This window comes from Hypanus sabinus, chromosome 10 (genome assembly GCF_030144855.1).
Source record: "Hypanus sabinus isolate sHypSab1 chromosome 10, sHypSab1.hap1, whole genome shotgun sequence".
Classification (NCBI taxonomy): Eukaryota; Metazoa; Chordata; class Chondrichthyes; order Myliobatiformes; family Dasyatidae; genus Hypanus; species Hypanus sabinus.
The window spans coordinates 81,597,068-81,616,010 of record NC_082715.1 but is presented as its reverse complement, the minus strand read 5'-3'; the positions used below and the strand labels follow the sequence as shown (position 1 = coordinate 81,616,010).

The following is an 18,943-nucleotide window of genomic DNA, read 5'->3' as shown; positions in this document are numbered from 1 at the left end:
TCCCTCCCTCCTTTCTTAAAAAGTGGGATAACATTAGCCATTCTCCAATCCTCAGGAACTGATCCTGAATCTAAGGAACATTGGAAAATGATTACCAATGCATCCACAATTTCCAGGGCCACCTCCTTTAGAACCCTAGGATGCAGACCATCTGGACCTGGGGATTTGTCGGCCTTCAGTCCCATCAGTCTTCTCGTCACCATTTCCTTCCTAATGTCAATCTGTTTCATTTCCTCTGTTACCCTATGTCCTTGGCCCATCCATACATCTGGGAGATTGCTTGTGTCTTCCTTAGTGAAAACAGATCTAAAGTACTCATTAAATTCTTCTGCCATTTCTCTGTTTCCCATAACAATTTCACCCAATTCATTCTTCAAGGGCCCAACATTGTTCTTAACTATCTTCTTTTTCTTCACATACCTAAAAAAAGCTTTTGCTATCTTCCTTTATATTCCTGGCTAGCTTGCGTTCGTACCTCATTTTTTCTCCCCGTATTGTCTTTTTAGTTAAGTTCTGTTGTTCCTTAAAAACTTCCCAATCATCTGTCCTCCCACCCACCTTAGCTCTGTCATACTTCCTTTTTTTTAATGCTATGCAATCTCTGACTTCCTTTGTCAACCACTGTGGCCCCTTTCCCCCCTTTGAATCCTTCCTTCTCTGGGAGATGAACTCATTTTGCACCTCATGCATTATTCCCAAGAGTACCTGCCATTGCTGTTCCACTGTCTTTTCTGCTAGGCTATCCGTCCAGTCAACTTTGGCTAGCTCCTCCCTCATGGCTCCATAGTTTCCCCAGTTCAACTGCAACACTGACACCTCTGAGCTGCCCTTATCCTTCTCAAATTGCAGATAAAAACTTACCATATTATGATCACTACCTCCTAATGGCTCCTTTACTGCAAGATCGCTTATCAAATCCTGTTCATTACATAACACTAAATCCAGAATAGTCTTGTCCCTGGTCGGCTCTCATACAAGCTGTTCCAAGAATGCATCCTGTAGGCACTCTACAAACTCCCTATCCTGTGGTCCAGCACCAACCTGATTCTCCCAGTTCACCTGCATGTTGAAATACCCCATAACTACTGCAACATTACCTTTGCCACATGCCGATGTTAACTCCCTATTCAACTTGCACCCAATATCCATGCCACTGTTTGGTGGCCTGTAGACAACACCCATTTGGATCCTTTTGCCCTTACTGTTCCTCAGTTCTATCCACACAGACTCTACTTCTCCTGACCCTATGTCCCCCTTTGCAAAGGACTGAATCTCATTCCTCACCAACAGGGCCACCCCACCCCCTCTGCCCACATTTCTGTCCCTACGATAGCACGTATACCCTTGTACGTTCATTTCCCAGGTCTGATCTCCCTGCAGCCATGTCTCCATTATCCCAACAACATCATAGTTACCCATTCGCACCTGAGCTTCAAGCTCATCCGCCTTATTTCTGACACTTCGTGCATTCAGATATGGAAATTTTAGCCCACTTCCCCTCTCTCTGTTTGAATCGCTGCCTATTGTGCTTAACCCAGCTCCCCGAACTCCCATCGGGCTATACGCCCCTTGAATTTTGTTGTCCTTCCTAAATTTACTTATTCTTTCAACATATTTAACTCCATGTTCCGTCAGACCATCTCTCTGTACATGTGTCCTCCTTATCACTTGTTCTGCCTCACCTTTCTCTACTACACACTTAATATTCCAGAACCATGTAGTCCCCACCTGTCCTTTATTCTTCCTCTCGCTATCCTCTCTCACATTCTGGATCCCCGCCCCCCCTGCAAATTTAGTTTAAACCCCCCCCCCCCAAGAAGCACTAGCAAACTTCCCTGCAAGAATGTTAGTACCACTCCAGTTCAGGTGTAAACCGTCCCTTCGGAACAGATCCCACCTTCCCTGGAACAAAGCCCAATTATCTACAAACCTGAAGCCCTCCCTTCTGCACCATCCTCTTAGCCACGTATTAATCTTTATAATCTTTCTGTTTCTTGCCTCACTCGCACGTGGCACAGGTAGCAATCCTGAGATTGTTACCCTGGAGGTCTTGCTCTTCAGCTTCGCACCTAACTCCCTGAACTCCCTACGCAGGACCCCCTCACTCATCCTACCCACGTCATTGGTCCCTACATGGACCACAACATCTGGATTCTTGCCCTCCCTCTCGAGAATAACCTGCACCCAATCTGAGATGTCTCGGACCCCGGCACCAGGGAAGCAACATACCATCCGAGACTCCCGATCTTCCCCACAAAATCTCCTATCTGCCCCCCTGACTATAGAATCCCCTACCAATACCGCTCTCTTCTTTTCCCTCCTCCCCTTCCTAGTCGAGGGTCCAACCTCAGTGCCAGAGACAGGACCACTGCAGCTTGTTCCTGGTAGGTCATCCCCACCAACATTATCCAAAACTGTATACGGAACGGCCACAAGGGTGCTCTTCTCTCTCTGTCTGTTCTCCCTGCCTCTTTTGACTGTCACCCATTTGCCTACCTCCTGTCTTTTCGGTGTGACTCCCTCCCGATAACTCTTATCTATCTCTGTCTCTGTCTCCCGAATGATCCATAGTTCAACAAGCTCCTGCTCCAATTCCCTAACTTGGTCTGATAGGAGCTGCAGCTGGATGCACCTATTGCAGGTGTGGTCATCAGGGGCAACTGTGTTGACCCTGACCTCCCACATACTGCATACGGAGCACACCACTGCTCTAACTGTCTCCCCCATTACCTGATCCTAGATTAGTCAGAATAAATGACTAGTCAGAATGTTGAAGCTATTAGTGAAATGTGGTTGCAGGAGGGGTATGATAGGCAACTAAATATTCCTGGATTTCGTTGCTTCAGGTGTGATAGAATTGGGGGGACAAGATGGGGAGGTATTGTGTTGCTTGTCAGAGAAAATATTACAGCAGTGCTCTGGCAGGATAGATTAGAGGGCTCATCTAGGGAGACTATTTGGGTGGAATTGAGGAATGGGAAAGGTGTAGTAACACCTATAGGGGTGTATTACAGACTACCTAATGGGGAGTGAGAATTGGAGGAGCAAATTTGCAAGGAGATAGCAGATATTTGTAGTAAGCACAAGGTTGGGATTGTGGGAGATTTTAATTTTCCACACATAAACTGGGAAGCCCATACTGTAAAAGGGATGGATGGTTTGGAGTTTGTAAAATATGTGCAGGATAGTTTTTTGCAACAAAACATAGAGGTACCAACTGGAGAAGGGGCAGTCTTGGATCTTCTGTTAGTGAATGAAATAGGTCAGGTGACAGAGGTATGTGTTGAGCCAGTGATCACAATGCCATTAGTTTCAATATAATTATGGAGAAGGATAGGACTGGACCCAGGGTTGAGATTTTTGATTGGAGAAAGGCTAACTTTGAGGAGATGCAAAAGGATTTAGAAGGAGTGGATTGGGACAATTTGTTTTATGGGAAGAATGTAATAGAAAAATGGCGGTAATTTAAAGTTGAAATTTGAAAAGGTTAAAAGTTTGAGAGAGCCATGGTTTTCAAGGGATATTGGAAACTTGGTTAGGAAGAAGAGAGATATCTGCAATAAATATAGGCAGCATGGAGTAAATGAGGTGCTCGAGGAATATAAAGAATGTAAGAAAGAAATTAGAAAAGCTGAAAGAAGATATGAGATTGCTTTGGCAAGTAAGGTGAAAATAAATCTGAAGGTCTTCTACAGTTATATTAATAGCAAAAAGATAGTGAGGGATAAAATTGGTCCCTTAGAGAATCAGAGTGGACAGCTATGTGTGGACCGAAAGAGATGGGGGAGATTTTGAACAATTTCTTTTCTTCAGTATTCACTAAGGAGAAGGATATTGAATTGTGTAAGGTAAGGGAAACAAGTAGGGAAGTTATGGAAGCTATGACAATTAAAGAGGAGGAAGTACTGGCACTTTTAAGGAATACAAAAATGGATAAATCTCCAGGTCCTGACAGGATATTCCCTAGGACCTTGAGGGAGGTTAGGGTAGATATAGCAGGGGCTCTGACAGAAATATTTCAAATGTCATTAGAACGGGGATGGTGCCAGAGGATTGGCGTATTGTTCATGTGGTTCCATTGTTTAAAAAGGGTTCTAAGAGTAAACCTAGCAATTATAGGCCTGTCAGTTTGACGTCAATGGTGGGTAAATTAACGGAAAATATTCTTAGAGATGGTATACATAATTATCTGGATAGACAGGGTCTGATTAGGAACAGTCAGCATGGATTTGTGCGTGGAAGGTCATGTTTGACAAATCTTACTGAATTTTTTGAAGAGGTTACGAGGAAAGTTGACGAGGGTAAAGCAGTGGATGTTGTCTATATGGACTTCAGTAAGGCCTTTGACAAGGTTCCGCACGGAAGGTTAGTTAGGAAGTTTCAATCGTTAGGTGCTAATATAGAAGTAGTAAAATGGATTCAACAGTGGCTGGATGGGAGATGCCAGAGAGTAGTGGTGGATAACTGTTTGTCAGGTTGGAGGCCAGTGACTAGTGGTGTGCCTCAGGAATCTGTACTGGGTCCAATGTTGTTTGTCATATACATTAATGATCTGGATGATGGGGTGGTAAATTGGATTAGTAAGTATGCAGATGATATTAAGATAGGTGGCATTGTGGATAATGAAGCAGGTTTTCAAAGTTTGCAGAGAGATTTAGGCCAGTTAGAAGAGTGGGCTGAGTGATGGCAGATGAAGTTTAATGCTGATAAGTGTGAGGTGCTACATTTTGGTAGGAATAATCCAAATAGGACAGACATGGTAAATGGTAGAGCATTGAAGAATGCAGTAGAACAGAGTAATCTAGGAATACTGATGCATAGTTCCCTGAAGGTGGAATCTCATGTGGATAGGGTGGTGAAGAAAGCTTTTGGTATGTTGGCCTTTTTGGAGTATTGTGTACAGTTCTGGTCACTGAATTATAGGAAAGATGTCAACAAAATAGAGAGAGTACAGAGGAGATTTACTAGAATGTTACCTGGGTTTCAGCACCTAAGTTACAGGGAAAGATTGAACAAGTTAGGTCTTTATTCTTTGGAGCATAGAAGGTCGATGGGGGACTTGATAGAGGTACTTAAAATTATGAGGGGGATAGATAGAGTTGATGTGGATAGGCTTTTTCCATTGAGAGTAGGGGAGATTTAAACAAGAGGACCTGAGTTGAGATTTAGGGGGCAAATGTTTAAGGGTAACACGAGGGGGAATTTCTTTACACAGAGAGAGTGGTAGCTACATAGAATGAGCTTCCAGTAGAAGTGGTAGAGGCAGGTTCGGTATTGTCATTTAAAGTAAAATTGGATAGGTATATGGACAGGAAAGGAATGGAGGGTTATGGGCTGAGTGCGGGTCAGTGGGACTAGGTAAGAGTAAGCGTTCGGCACGGACTAGAAGGGCTGAGATGGCCTGTTTCCATGCTGTTATGGTTATATGGAATCAAAGCAACCTTGTCCTTGGCTTATGTTTTTTTTAAACATCAAGTCTGATACATTTGTACAATATAAATGCACTTGGGTGCCATGATATGACTCATGGGCCCGATCTTTAGATAGAATTCAGCTTTCAATAGGAAACTAGGTTAATGGAGCTAAAACAAATCCAGGGCTATTTAGCTCCTGGACTACAAAACATTCTCAGCAGTGAGTTTCTGGCTTACAGTGCTGAAACACCTGGAAGTCAGTCCACTTAGGAGAACATTTTCATGGAGTGAATTGGCTTTGCCAGAAATCTATGGGGAAGAATCTTCCATGAATTGAACATTAAACATTCCCACAAGTTTTCAGAAGCCTCTCTGGAGGTGTTTGTGGAAAGGGGTAGGACCAGATGGAAATTCTTGTTTTCCAGAAGTACAAGAATTTCCATCAAACTCCCTGTTGATTAGGCATTGTAACAATTCAAAAGCGACTCTCCACAGCATTACAATGCAGTGTAGTAAGTGTTTTAATTATTTTCTGGAACAGCAGAATTGGCTTGTCCTTTATTTATCACACTCTTCCGAGAATCTGCAACATTATACTGTCCTATCCAACACTATAGTATTTCCTACCACCCATCAACCCCCAGTGTAAGTAGACATACTACCACCTCTCATTATGATAACATATTTACTGTCACCCATTTTGTGCTATTGCTTGGGACAGATTTCATTGCAGCTTCCTAATTGTTCACTTTGCATTTGCAAAGCCGATACATCATGTTGTGAGTGTTTCCATTGTTAAGTCAAAACTTTTCAGCAAAATAGCACCTTGATATCTGAGTTTTCTGTTTTCATAAAATATAAATTGTCTTTTCATTTGCCCAATGCACAAAATACATCCCCGAATTGTTGCAACGTACCTTAAAATTATTGTTTGGCAATTTTCACTAAAATCAAAAGACATTACAATTATTTATGGACTGTGTCCTTAAGATACACTAGTACTGGAAGAACTAATATTGTAAGATTCTATTTCCAGACAGAACATTCTTGTTGTTTGGAGGTAATCCAAATGGAGCTGTACTGCAGCTGTCTAAATCCAAGAGGAAACAGAATTTGCATTTGAAATCAAATATTCACAACATGTAGAAACAAACTGGATTTATCATTTGTGAATATATTGGATAGATTGAATAAAAAATGCCTCTGTAATTACTGTTTTTCCTACAAACTGATGTTATTTTGTACATAGAGTGGAAAAACTGCTGAAGTTATTTTCCAAGGCAATTTACTAGACAAGTGCTTAAATATTCAAAGAAAATAAGCATTAATATCATGTATATTGTAATACAACCAATATGAACTATAAATTTATTATCAATAATCATAACACATCTCACCCATGCAGTGCCATTTCATGCCTAATTTTAAGGGCTGAAGAATTTCTAGATGTAATTATTTGTAGTAGTACCTCAATGACTTACAGTTTTATCCCTCCAAAAATGAGCCCCAGTACTTTGCTTTTTGTTATCATCTATTAAATGCATCTGTACCTGGAATGAATTTAGAACCAAGATTCCAAACCCTATTTCAACATTTGTTTTCTAAAGGACCTATGGCCTCTATGTTTCCTACAAAAAAAAATCAGATACATTTAACAAATTCAATAATTCCATGCATATACAGCAAACTTCATTTTGAATTCCCAATATTAACCCTTGACCTCAATTAATATAGTGCATAAATTTGGCATTGTATATTTCCTAATTATATAATTTTTGTAATATTAGCAATTGTGGAACAGTAACTTCTGTTTTTTTGTCAGTTTGAGTTACTACCATTTTTGAATTCATTACTTTTTTCTTTCATGGCTACTATCATTTTACAACATTTATCGAGCAATGAGGAAGGGTTAGTTCGCAATCTTGTTGTGCAAGGCCCCTTGGGTAAGAGTGACCATAATATGGTGGAATTCTTCATTAAGATGGAGAGTGACATAGTTAATTCAGAAACAAAGGTTCTGAACTTAAAAAAGGGTAACTTTGAAGCTATGAGACGTGAATTTGCCTAGACTGGCAAATGATACTTAAAGGGTTGACGGTGGAGATGCAATGGCAAGCATTTACAGATCACATGGATGAACAACAACAATTGTTCATCCCAGTTTGGCAAAATAATAAACCAGGGAAGGTAGTGCACCCGTGGCTGACAAGGGAAATTAGGGATAGTATCAAGTCCAAAGAAGAAACATACAAATTAGCAAAAAAAAAGCAGCACACCTGAGGACTGGGAGAAATTCAGAGACTAGCAGAGGAGGACAAAGGGCTTAATTAGGAAAGGGAAAAAAGATTATGAAGAGAAAGCTGGCAGGGAACATAAAAACTGACTGTAAAGGCTTTTATAGATACGTGAAAAAAAAAGATTGGTCAAGACAAATGTAGGTCCTTTACAGTCAGAAACAGGTGAATTGATCATAGGGAACAAAGACATGGCAGACCAATTGAATAACTACTTTGGTTCTGTCTTCACTAAGGAGGACATGAATAATCTTCCGGAAATAGTAAGGGACCAAGGGTCTAGTAAGATGGAGGAACTGAGGGAAATACATGTTAGTAGGGAAGTGGTGTTAGGTAAATTGAAGGGATTAAAGGCAGATAAATCCCCAGGACCAGATGGTCTGCATCCCAGAGTGCTTAAGGAAGTTGCCCAAGAAATAGTGGATGCATTAGTGATAATTTTTCAAAACTCCTTAGATTCTGGATTAGTTCCTGAGGATTGGAGGGTGGCTAATGTAACCCCACTTTTTAAAAAAGGAGGGAGAGAAAAACTGGGGAATTATGGACCGGTTAGCCTGACATCAGTGGTGGGGAAAATGCTAGAGTCGGTTATCAAAGATGTGATAACAGCATATTTGGAAAGAGGTGAAATCATTGGACAAAGTCAGCATGGATTTTTGAAGGGAAAGTCATGTCTGACGAATCTTATAGAATTTTTTGAAGATGTAACTAGTAGAGTGGATAGGGGAGAGCCAGTGGATGTGGTATATTTAGATTTTCAAAAGGCTTTTGACAAGGTCCCACACAGGAGATTAGTGTGCAAACTTAAAGCACATGGTATTGGGGGTATGGTATTGATGTGGATAGAGAATTGGTTGGCAGACAGGAAGCAAAGAGTGGGAGTAAACGGGACCTTTTCAGAATGGCAGGCATTTGACTAGTGGGGTACCGCAAGGCTCAGTGCTGGAACCCTAGTTGTTTACAATATATATTAATGATTTAGATGAGGGAATTAAATGCAGCATCTCCAAGTTTGCGGATGACACGAAGCTGGGTGGCGGTGTTAGCTGTGAGGAGGATGCTAAGAGGATGCAGGGTGACTTGGATAGGTTAGATGAATGGGCAAATTCATGGCAGATGCAATTTAATGTGGATAAATGTGAGGTTATCCACTTTGGTTACAAGAACAGAAAAACAGATTATTATCTGAACAGTGGCCGATTAGGAAAAGGGGAGATGCAATGAGACCTGGGTGTCATTGTACACCAGTCATTGAAGGTGGGCATGCAGGTACAGCAGGTGGTGAAAAAGGCAAATGGTATGTTGGCATTCATAGCAAAAGGATTTGAATACAGGAGCAGGGAGGTTCTACTGCAGTTATACAAGGCCTTGGTGAGACCGCACCTAGAATATTGTGTGCAGTTTGGTCCCCTAATCTGAGGAAAGACATTCTTGCCATAGAGGGAGTACAGAGAAGGTTCACCAGATTGATTCCTGGGATGGCAGGACTTTCATATGAAGAAAGACTGGATCAACTAAGCTTATACTCACTGGAATTTAGAAGATTGTGGGGAGATATTGAAATGTTTAAAATTCTAAAGGGATTGGACAGGCTAGATGCAGGAAGATTGTTTTCGATGTTGGGGAAGTCCAGAACAAGGGGTCACAGTTTAAGGATAAAGGGGAAGCCTTTTAGGACCGAGATGAGGAAAAACTTCTTCACACAGAGGGTGGTGAATCGGTGGAATTTTCTGCCACAGGAAACATTTGAGGCCGGTTCATTGGCTATATTTAAGAGGAAGTTAGATATGGCCCTTGTGGCTAAAGGGATCAGGGGGTATGGAGAGAAAGCAGGTACAGGGTTCTGAGTTGGATGATCAGCCATGATCATACTGAATGGCGGTGCAGGCTCGAATGTCCTACTCCTGCACCTATTTTCTGTTTCTATGTTTCTATTTCTTGATTCCACATTTTCTGAATTTAATCATAAATTACCTTATCAAAAGCCATTAGAACTTCCAAATATATTGACCTGAGAATTAATCAACAGCAACGAGATATTGGCAACTATAGACTGCATTCCCCTTCACCTGAATTTCAGAATTGAAGTGTAGTGTGATGCTAATTCCACAGAATGTATAGTGCTCTCCTGTGTTTGTGTAATTTACTTTAGGCTTTTACAAAAATTCCTTTTAAATCTGAATTGCCCATTTTTTTATTATGTTTTCAACTTCTCGGTGGCTCCTTTTGCATCTTTCAGACAAAGCTCCTGTCACTTAGTGTCATAAAGAAAGCTTTTGGCACACTGGCCTTCATTAATCAATGTATTGAGTTCAGGAGATGGAATGTTATATTGAAGTTATATAAGACATTGGTGAGGCCTAATTTTGAGTATTGTGTGCAGCTTTTGTCACCTGCCTACACAAATATGTAATCAAACTTGAAAGAGTATAGAGAAAATTTACAAGGATGTTGCTGGGTTGAGGACCTGAGTTATAAGGAAAGATTGAATAAGTTAGGACTGTATTCCTTTGAATGTAGAAGATTGAGAGGAGATTTGATAGAGGTATACAAAACTATGAGTATAGATAAGGTTAATGCAAGCAGGCTTTTTTCACTAAGGTTGGGTGGGACTACAACTAGAGGTCATGGGTTAAGGGTGAAAGATGAAAAGTTTAAGGAGAACATGAAGGAAAACCTCTTTACTCAGAGGGTCATGAGAGTGTGAAATGAGCTGCCAGCACAAATGGTGCATGTGAGCTCGATTTCAATATTTATGAGAAGTTTGGATAGGTATGTGCCTGAATGGTAGAAGTATGGAGGGGCTTTGGTCCTGATGCAGGTCAATGGGAGTTTAAATGGTTTTAGCATGGACTAGATGGGCCAAAAGGTCTGTCTCTGCTGTACTTCTCTGACTGATTTCTAAGCTAACTCCTTTTCAAGTACTGGAATCACATTAGTTGTAGTTTTATTCAAATGTAGTAAAGCTTCTGCTGTCCATTTTCCTTTATATTTTAATGTACATGGATGCAAAACATCCAGATCAGAGAGTTTGCACTGTCTAATTGGTTTAACTTTATGACTCTTCTAACCCTTTATTGAAAAATTCTGCATATTAGAATACAATCTTATCCATTGTTTCTGTGTAATAATTAGTGTAAATTACAATGGAATCAATTTGTAATTGTATTTTTTCCTTTAAATGAATGTTGCCATTTGAATTATTCAGCACAGTAACAGATGTTACAAATATGCTGCATTTCAATTATTCTTATTAGGAATATTAGGCAATGAAATAATGATTTCACTTATCTTAAATGCAGTAACCTTAATTGTTGGATACATTCACTAGCATATCAAGTGGATGATGTATGTAACATTGTTTTCTATTTATTTCAAAAAGGGCAATAGGGGTATACCAGGAATGACAGGGATGCCAGGGCTACAGGTAATATCTAACTGACAATAATCTTTTGATACTTTATTTCCCCCTTATAGACAAATGTTATTTGAGTTTTGGGTTTTTCAAAATCTAAAAACAAATATTAAAAGTTTTATAATTATATAAAATGGAATAGGGTGGCTAAAGTGAATGTAGGTCCCTTATAAGATGAGAAGGGGGGAGTTAATATTGGATAATATGGAAAAAGCTGAGGCTTTGAATAACTATTTTGTGCTGGTCTTCATGATGGAGGATGCAGCTATCATGTCAAAGAGAGATATTATAGGGTGCGATGAGAGGTGTGGACCTCAATACAATTGCTATTACTAAATAGGTAGTGCTTAGGAAACTAGTAGGTCTAAAGGTAAACAAGTCCCATGGTCCTGATGGAATACATCTCAAGTTAGTGAAAGAAATGGGGAAGGTTATGCTGGAGATGTTTATGATAATTTACCAAAATTGTCTGGATTCTGGGCAGGTCCTGGCACATTGGAAGCCAGTAAATGTAACGCCACTATTTAAAGAAAGATAAAGGTAAAAGCAGTTAAATTTAGGCAAGTTAGCTTAATGCCTGTAGTTTAAGTATCATTAAGGAATCCTATTAAGGATAAAAGTATCCATCATGCAGACACAGCAGAGATTCAGGAAGGACAGGTTCTGCATGACAAACTTACTGGAATTCTTTGAGGATGTAAAGAATGAGTGGATAGAGAAGAACACATGACTGTTGTATACTTGGATTTTGGATTTCCAGAAGGTGTTCAATGAGGTGATGCATAAAAGACTTGTCCAAAGATAATGATGCATGGAGTCAGAGGTTATGTATTGACATGAATAGAGGATTGGTCAACCAATATAAGGCAGAGAGTTAGGATAAATGGATGTTTCTCTGGTTGACAATCAGTAGTGAGGAGTGCCATAGGTTGGTGCTGGGCACACAATTGTTCATGATGGTTGTTGTATGATTGTGGTGTGCTTCTCAATGCTTCAGCTGATAGATGGATTAACTTTTGCTAATTAAGATGTACATTGTCTTAACTGCAGTAAGTGTGAAAAATGAGTTTCCACTTCTGTCAGTTTCATCTACAAATGCTTATACAATGGCAAACTACTTCTGGATAAACTATACTTTGACTTATTGCATGTGCTCACATTAAGACTGGAATCATTCAGAGTGCTGTACGTTGATAAAGTACTGATTAGTAATGGAGCACCCTTATTTTGTGGCTACTCGAGATATCTTTCACATTACTCATTTTAACAATGAACGAGCATACTATTTTAGAGAAAAATGGATGAACAGCTGCTGTGTCTGAATTATTTTGGGTAATAATACATACATCATAACTTCTGAGTTGAGAGGTTTACATAAGAACAGGGAACACAATTGAACAAAGCAATAGTTAATCTCTCAGTAGTTTGCAAACTCACTTCATTGTCTTGTGAAATTGAATGCCTAAGGCAATATTATCTATACAAAAGTGTTTTGGTAAAAAAAATTAACAATCTTTGCTTAATGAAATTTGTTTTTAAGATATTTATTAACACCCTAATACATTTCATTGTGAAGCCTTCTGGCTTAATTTAGGTGGTCTCTTACTACAATTATATGCTTCCTTGCTTATGGCTAGCACTAGACCACTAGAGGATTGATCTATTTCTGAGGCAGTATATCAGATATCCACAATAGTTGCCCGTGATCATCTGTTGCTTGTGATAGGCCAGATTCCAGCCGTTTGCCACCACATGTCACTGAAGTTCAAATAGCTACCCAAAGTCAGATTAGGCAGCATCAATAGAGGGGAATAAAGTGTCAAATTTTCAGGCCAACACCCTTCATCAGGACTAGAAAGAAAGGGGTCCGAAGCCAGAATAAGAAGGTGGGAGGAGGGGAAGGAGTACAAGCTGGCAGGCAATATATGATGGGGAAGATGGGTTGATGGAGGAGGAAGCATAATGTAAGAAGCTGAGGAAGGGGTTGAAGAAGGAGGAATCTAATAGGAGAGGACAGTGGATTATGGAATAAGGAGAAAGAGGTGGGGAACTAGAGGGAGGTGATAAGCAAGTCATGAAGGCAGGAAAGGAGAAGATAAGGGATGAGAAGATAACTGCAGTGGGGAATGAAAAAGAAATAACAAGTGGAGGGGTGAAAAAGATAAAGGGGTTGGTTACCAGAACTAATTAATTGCTTAATTATTTCCTTCAGGGTCCAAGGGGATTAGCAGGATCAAAAGGAGAGGTAAACCAGATTAAATAGATATCACTGCAAAGATATTTTCACATTATGTTTTAAAAATCATTGCTAACACTACTCATTTTCTTATAGAGAGGTGAATTGGGATATCCAGGCACTCCAGGCATTAAAGGTCAAAAGGGAGAACCTGGCATTCCTGGTGGAACTGGGTCTCAAGGCCCTAAAGGAAACAATGGACTTCCAGGAAAACCAGGAGCACCAGGACAAAAAGGAATTTCTGTAGGTATATACTAAGTATGTGTTGATGTAATTGGCTGTTTAGTGTGCTATTGCTAATTTCTAATACCAAAATGTTTTTAATAGGGCCGATTCATTTCAGATGAATACATCCGAGATATTTGCAGGGATGTGCTAAGAAGTAAGTATGAAACAATAATCCTTTAAAACCTAAAATTTATCAAAATCCATATTATTCAGCATAAAAAATCATTAAGATATATTTCAAGAGGACTATCAGAGTTTTATTAGATGTTATTTCTATTAATACCCCAAAACACTTTCAGTATATATGGTACATATTTTAAATGTTGTACACTATTAAGGGATGGTATTTACAAATAATATGAGATGGAAAAAGAACTTCCACAGAGAGATTATGATAAATGAGATTATTTTCTTTCCAGCAGAGAAGATAAAGGGGGAGATTTAATAGAGGTTAATTTTTTTATATGCTATATAAGAAAATATTTCTACTGCTAAAGGAGTCAGTGACCAGAGGACAGAAACTTACTCTGTTAATTGGAAAAAGAGCCCAAAGGGAGATTTTGATTGTTTTCATTCAATAAGTAATTTTAATCAAACTTAAAATAGTACAGCATGGTATATGTCCTTTGGCCCATTATATTGTGCCAGCCTTTTAACCTACTCCAAGATCAATCTAACCCTTCCCTCCAACATAATCCTACATTTTGTTTTCATCCAGGTGCCTATTTAAGAGACTCTTAAATGTCCCTATTGTATCTGTTTCTACTACCAGCCCTGGCAACAGTCCCACCCTCTGTCATTCTCCTGTTCTTCACATACATGTAAAATGCTTTGAGGTTTTCTTTATTACTACTGGCCAAGGCCTTCTCATGTCCCCTCTAGCTCTCGTAAGTCCCTTCTTAAACTCCTTCCTGGCTATCCTGGAACTCTCAAGAGCCCTGTCTGATTCTTGCTTCCTATAGCTTGCCTCTTTCTTCCTCTTGACTAGATGTTCCATCTCTTGTCAACCATGGTTCTTTCACCCTAACATTCGCTCCTTGTCTCAATGGGACAAATCTATCGAAAATCCCATATAAGTGCTCCCTAAACAGCCTACATATTTCCATTGTACATTTCCTTGAGTACATCTGTTCCCAATTTATGTTCCCAAGTTCCTGACTAATAGAATCATAATTTGCTCTCCCACAATTAAATATTTTTCCATGCCATCTGCTCCTATGCCCAACCAAGGTTATGCTGAGGTCAGGGAATTGTGGTCACTTTCTCCAAAATGCTCATCCAACAAGATATCTAACACCTGACCAGGTTCATTGCCTAATACTAGATCTTGTATTGCCTCTCCTCTGGTTGGCTTGTCCACATATTGAGTCAATGATCTTTTCCTAGATATACCTAACACGTTCAAAGTAAATTTATTATCAAAGTACATGTATATCACCATATACAACCCTGAGATTAATTTTCTTGTGTGCCTAACCCTTTCATGCTAAGGAGGTGCCAATCAATATTAGGGAATTTGAAGTCACCCATGACAGCAACCCTGTTATTTATGCACCTTTCTGAAATCTGCTCCTCAGTGTCTTTGTTGCTACTGGGGGTCTATAGAATACTCCCAACAGAGTAATTACTCCCTTTCTGTCTCTGACTTCCACCCACGCTGACTGAATAGACAATGCCTCCATGACTCCTCTGTGATATTTGCAGTTGTAATATTATTCCTGATTGGCAATGCCATTCCCCCACCTTTTTTATCTCCCCCTGTCCCTTTTGAAACACCTGAACACCGGAACTTCCAGCAAACATTCCTGTCCCCCATGACAGCCAAATTTCTATAATGGCCACAATGCCATAGTTCCATGTACTGACTTATGCTCTAAATTTACCACCCTTGTTCCTGATATTTCTCAAATTATACATTTGAATTACACTAGTAATAGAGAAAGGCCCTTGTAGTTGTAGGAGGAAATGTTGTTCATGGCAGTAAGAGTACAACAGAATGGTCTATGTACTTTGTCTTGATCTGTATGCTGGAAAGACAAAGTGTCTATGAAGAAATGCAATGGATCCTCTACTGACTTCTGGGAATCTATGGCCCAAAGCAAAAAAGGAGCATTCAGGAAGGTGTTGAGAAGCTCAAGATCATACAGCGAGTGTAATGCAGAGGCTCTGCAAAAGTAGCAATAAGGGAACCACCCAACAAAATAGCCATCTCCTGCCTAAATTGTAGAAGAGTCTGGATTTCACACATTGGCCTCATTATGTCTCTCCAAAATGCACAACACCAAAGTAGAGTAAAATGTCCTCAATCCCAAGGATATGCAGAAGAAAAAGTAAAAGTGTGCGATTGTTGAAGTCACCAAAAGGAATGAATAACACCACGCTTGAAGATAAATAATATTAAATTACTTTACAAAAATCAGTGGGATCAATATTAGAAAAGTCCTCAGTATTCATTCCCCCAATTAGTATACATCCCACAACGGTGTAGCATGTTAAGTAGGAGATTATGGAGGTCTATTACAGTAGCATAGCAGCTAACATAATGCTTTACAGCACTAGCATTCTGGGTTCAATTTGCGTTGCTGCTTGAAAAGAGCTTAAGTTCTCCCCAGTTTCCTTCCACATTCCAAAAATGTTTGAGTTAGTAAGCATTAATGAGTTGTGGGCATGCTATCTTGGCGCCAAAAGCATGGTGACACTTGCAGGCTGCCCCCAGCACATCCTCTGACTGTGTTGATCGTTAATGCAAATTACACATTTCATCTGTGTGTTTTGATGCTTTGATTGTCATGTGACAAATAAAACTAATAATTTTGTAAGTATTATTGGAAGTTGGTGTGAATCCAAAAAATTGAGGTAAAATTAGGGAAACCTAAATGTAAATTAAAAAGGAGAAATCAAAAAGCACTTGGAATCTTTTTCATTGACTGAAAGAACTGATAGGCTCACTATTTAACTTATTATCCAGAAAACAAGACAGCACTTGAGTGTCAGCATAGATTATCCCTTAACTGTTGGTTGTAAAACATGAAAGTAAATTTTCTAAGTCAGAGGCAAGTCTACAACCAAGTAACAAGGTGTCAATTAAGAGTCTAAGGGATCAATGCATTTGATATAAAAAGGATTACAGATATCTGATGATGCTATAGCTACAGAAAGAAAGCAGTTGCTTCTGATTTTTCTTTTAAGTACTTTGGCTGTGCCTATTCATGTTATTAATGTTTATGTTACCAGCATTTGATTGACAGCTGATGCTGTAGTTTCCTGCTTTTTCTTTGTCTTGAGTATATTTGGAATATTCTAACCATTAAATCATTTCCAGAATCTTTAGGAAAATTATTACAGATGAATCCATTATCAGTTATCCAATATCCTATCACAGTATGTCAACGGCAGATGCAATCTCACTGGGCTCTCCACATGGCTTTAGACCACCTAGACAACACAAACACCTACGTCAGGATGCTGTTCATCGACTATAGCTCAACATTTAATATCATCATTCCCACAATCCTGATGGAGAAGTTGCAGAACCTGGGCCTCTGTACTTCACTCTGCAGTTGGATCCTCAACTTCCTAACCAGAAGACCACAATCTGTGTGGATTGGTGATAACACATCCTCCCGCTGACAATCCACACTGGGGCACCTCGGGGGTGTGTGCTTAGCCCACTGCTCTACTCTCTATATACACATGACTAGTCATAACTCAAATACCATCTATAAATTTGCTGATGATACAACCATTGTTGGTAGAATCTCAGGTGGTGATTGCCAACTAGTGGAGTGGTGCCGCAGCAATAACCTGGCACTCAACATCAGTAAGATGAAAGAGCTGATTGTGGACTTCAGGAAGGGTAAGATGAAGGAACACATACCAAACCTCATAGAGGGATCAGAAGTGGAGAGAGTGAGCAGTTTCAAGTTCCTGGGTGTCAAGATCTCTGAGGATCTAACGTGGTCCCAACATATCAATGTAGTTACAAAGAAGGCAAGACAGCAACTATACTTCATTAGGAGTTTGAAGAGATTTGGCATGTCAACAAATACACTCAAAGACTTCTATAGGTGTACTGTGGAGAGCATTCTGATAGGCTGCCTCACTGTCTGCTATGGGTTGGTGGGGGTGGGGGGAGGCTACTGCACTGGACCGAAAGAAGCTGGAGAGGGTTGTAAATCTAATCATCTCCATCTTGGGTACCAGCCTACAAAGTACCCAGGATATCTTCAGGGAGCGGTCTCAGAAAGGCAGCGTCCATTATTAAGGACCTCCAGCACCCAGGACATGCCCTTTTCTCACCAGTACCATCAGGTAGGAGGTACAGAAGCCTGAAGGCACACACTCAGCGGTTCAGAAACAGCTTCTTACCCTCTGCCATCCAATTTCTAAATGGACATTGAACCATTAGACACTACCTCACTTTTTAAAAATTTCTGTATTTTGTAGTATTTCTGTTTTTTGCTCTTCTTTATTTATTCAATATACGTATACTGTAATTGTTTTACTTATTTTTTCTGTTCTATATTATGTATTGCATTGAACTGCTGCTAAGTTTACAAATTTCACGTCACATTGCGATGATAATAAATCTGATTCTGATATAACTGGTGACTCCAGCCACCTTTTTAAGTTAAGTAGAACATTTTTTTCATATCCTAACGTTTTATTGACTTGTACATAAAATACTCCATAGGATGTTATTTTATGTGTGGTGCTATAAGTAAGTGCTCTGAAACTTGAATTACTTTAGGAAACAGCAAGATTTACTTTCAAGTGCTTAAGTTTTAAATATCTGGAATTTAAGAAAATGAACTGCATAATAACTAATTGTGAAATTAACAGATTTTAATTTGTAAAAATCATAATCAGTAATGCCTTTTGGAGAAGGAAATCTGCCGGGCTTTCTTGGTCATGCCTTCCTCTTATGCAAGACCCACCTAACTGAACAATTCTTAACTACTTCTTCAGTTCAGGCTTAATTATAGATGAACCATAAATGCCAAATATCACTAGCAAAGACCACATCCACGGATGAATAAGTAAGAAAATGATGCAAGTTTATCTCTCAAAAGTAAACCATGATAGGGCAGTTTTCTACATGATCGATGAATAAGTGATCACTTACATCTTCAAAGTTTATGTTCTCATACAATTATGTGTTGATCCCATTTTCTGGCACTGCCCAATGCTCTGTTAAATGCTGTACACTCTGGAATCCTTAAACACATATGCCAATAGCTCATTCTGTCATAACTAGTGCAATTGTGAAAAAACTAATTTATGGAAAGCCAGTAGATAAACCAGGCAAAAATATTATGCTGTACTTTTAATGAAGGCCTACATTCTGGCAGATTAA

The 18,943-nt window shown here is 39.5% G+C and overlaps 1 protein-coding gene across 1 annotated transcript in view; it reads left to right on the top strand.

Moving 5' to 3' along the window:
* col21a1 (collagen, type XXI, alpha 1) overlaps positions 1-18,943 on the top strand; it is a 192,301-nt gene that overhangs the window by 153,440 nt on the left and 19,918 nt on the right. The window contains exons 23-26 of the mRNA XM_059983461.1: positions 11,091-11,135; positions 13,336-13,368; positions 13,456-13,602; positions 13,687-13,741. Coding sequence (XP_059839444.1) covers positions 11,091-11,135; positions 13,336-13,368; positions 13,456-13,602; positions 13,687-13,741 — 280 coding nt within the window. The remainder of the gene's footprint in view (positions 1-11,090; positions 11,136-13,335; positions 13,369-13,455; positions 13,603-13,686; positions 13,742-18,943) is intronic.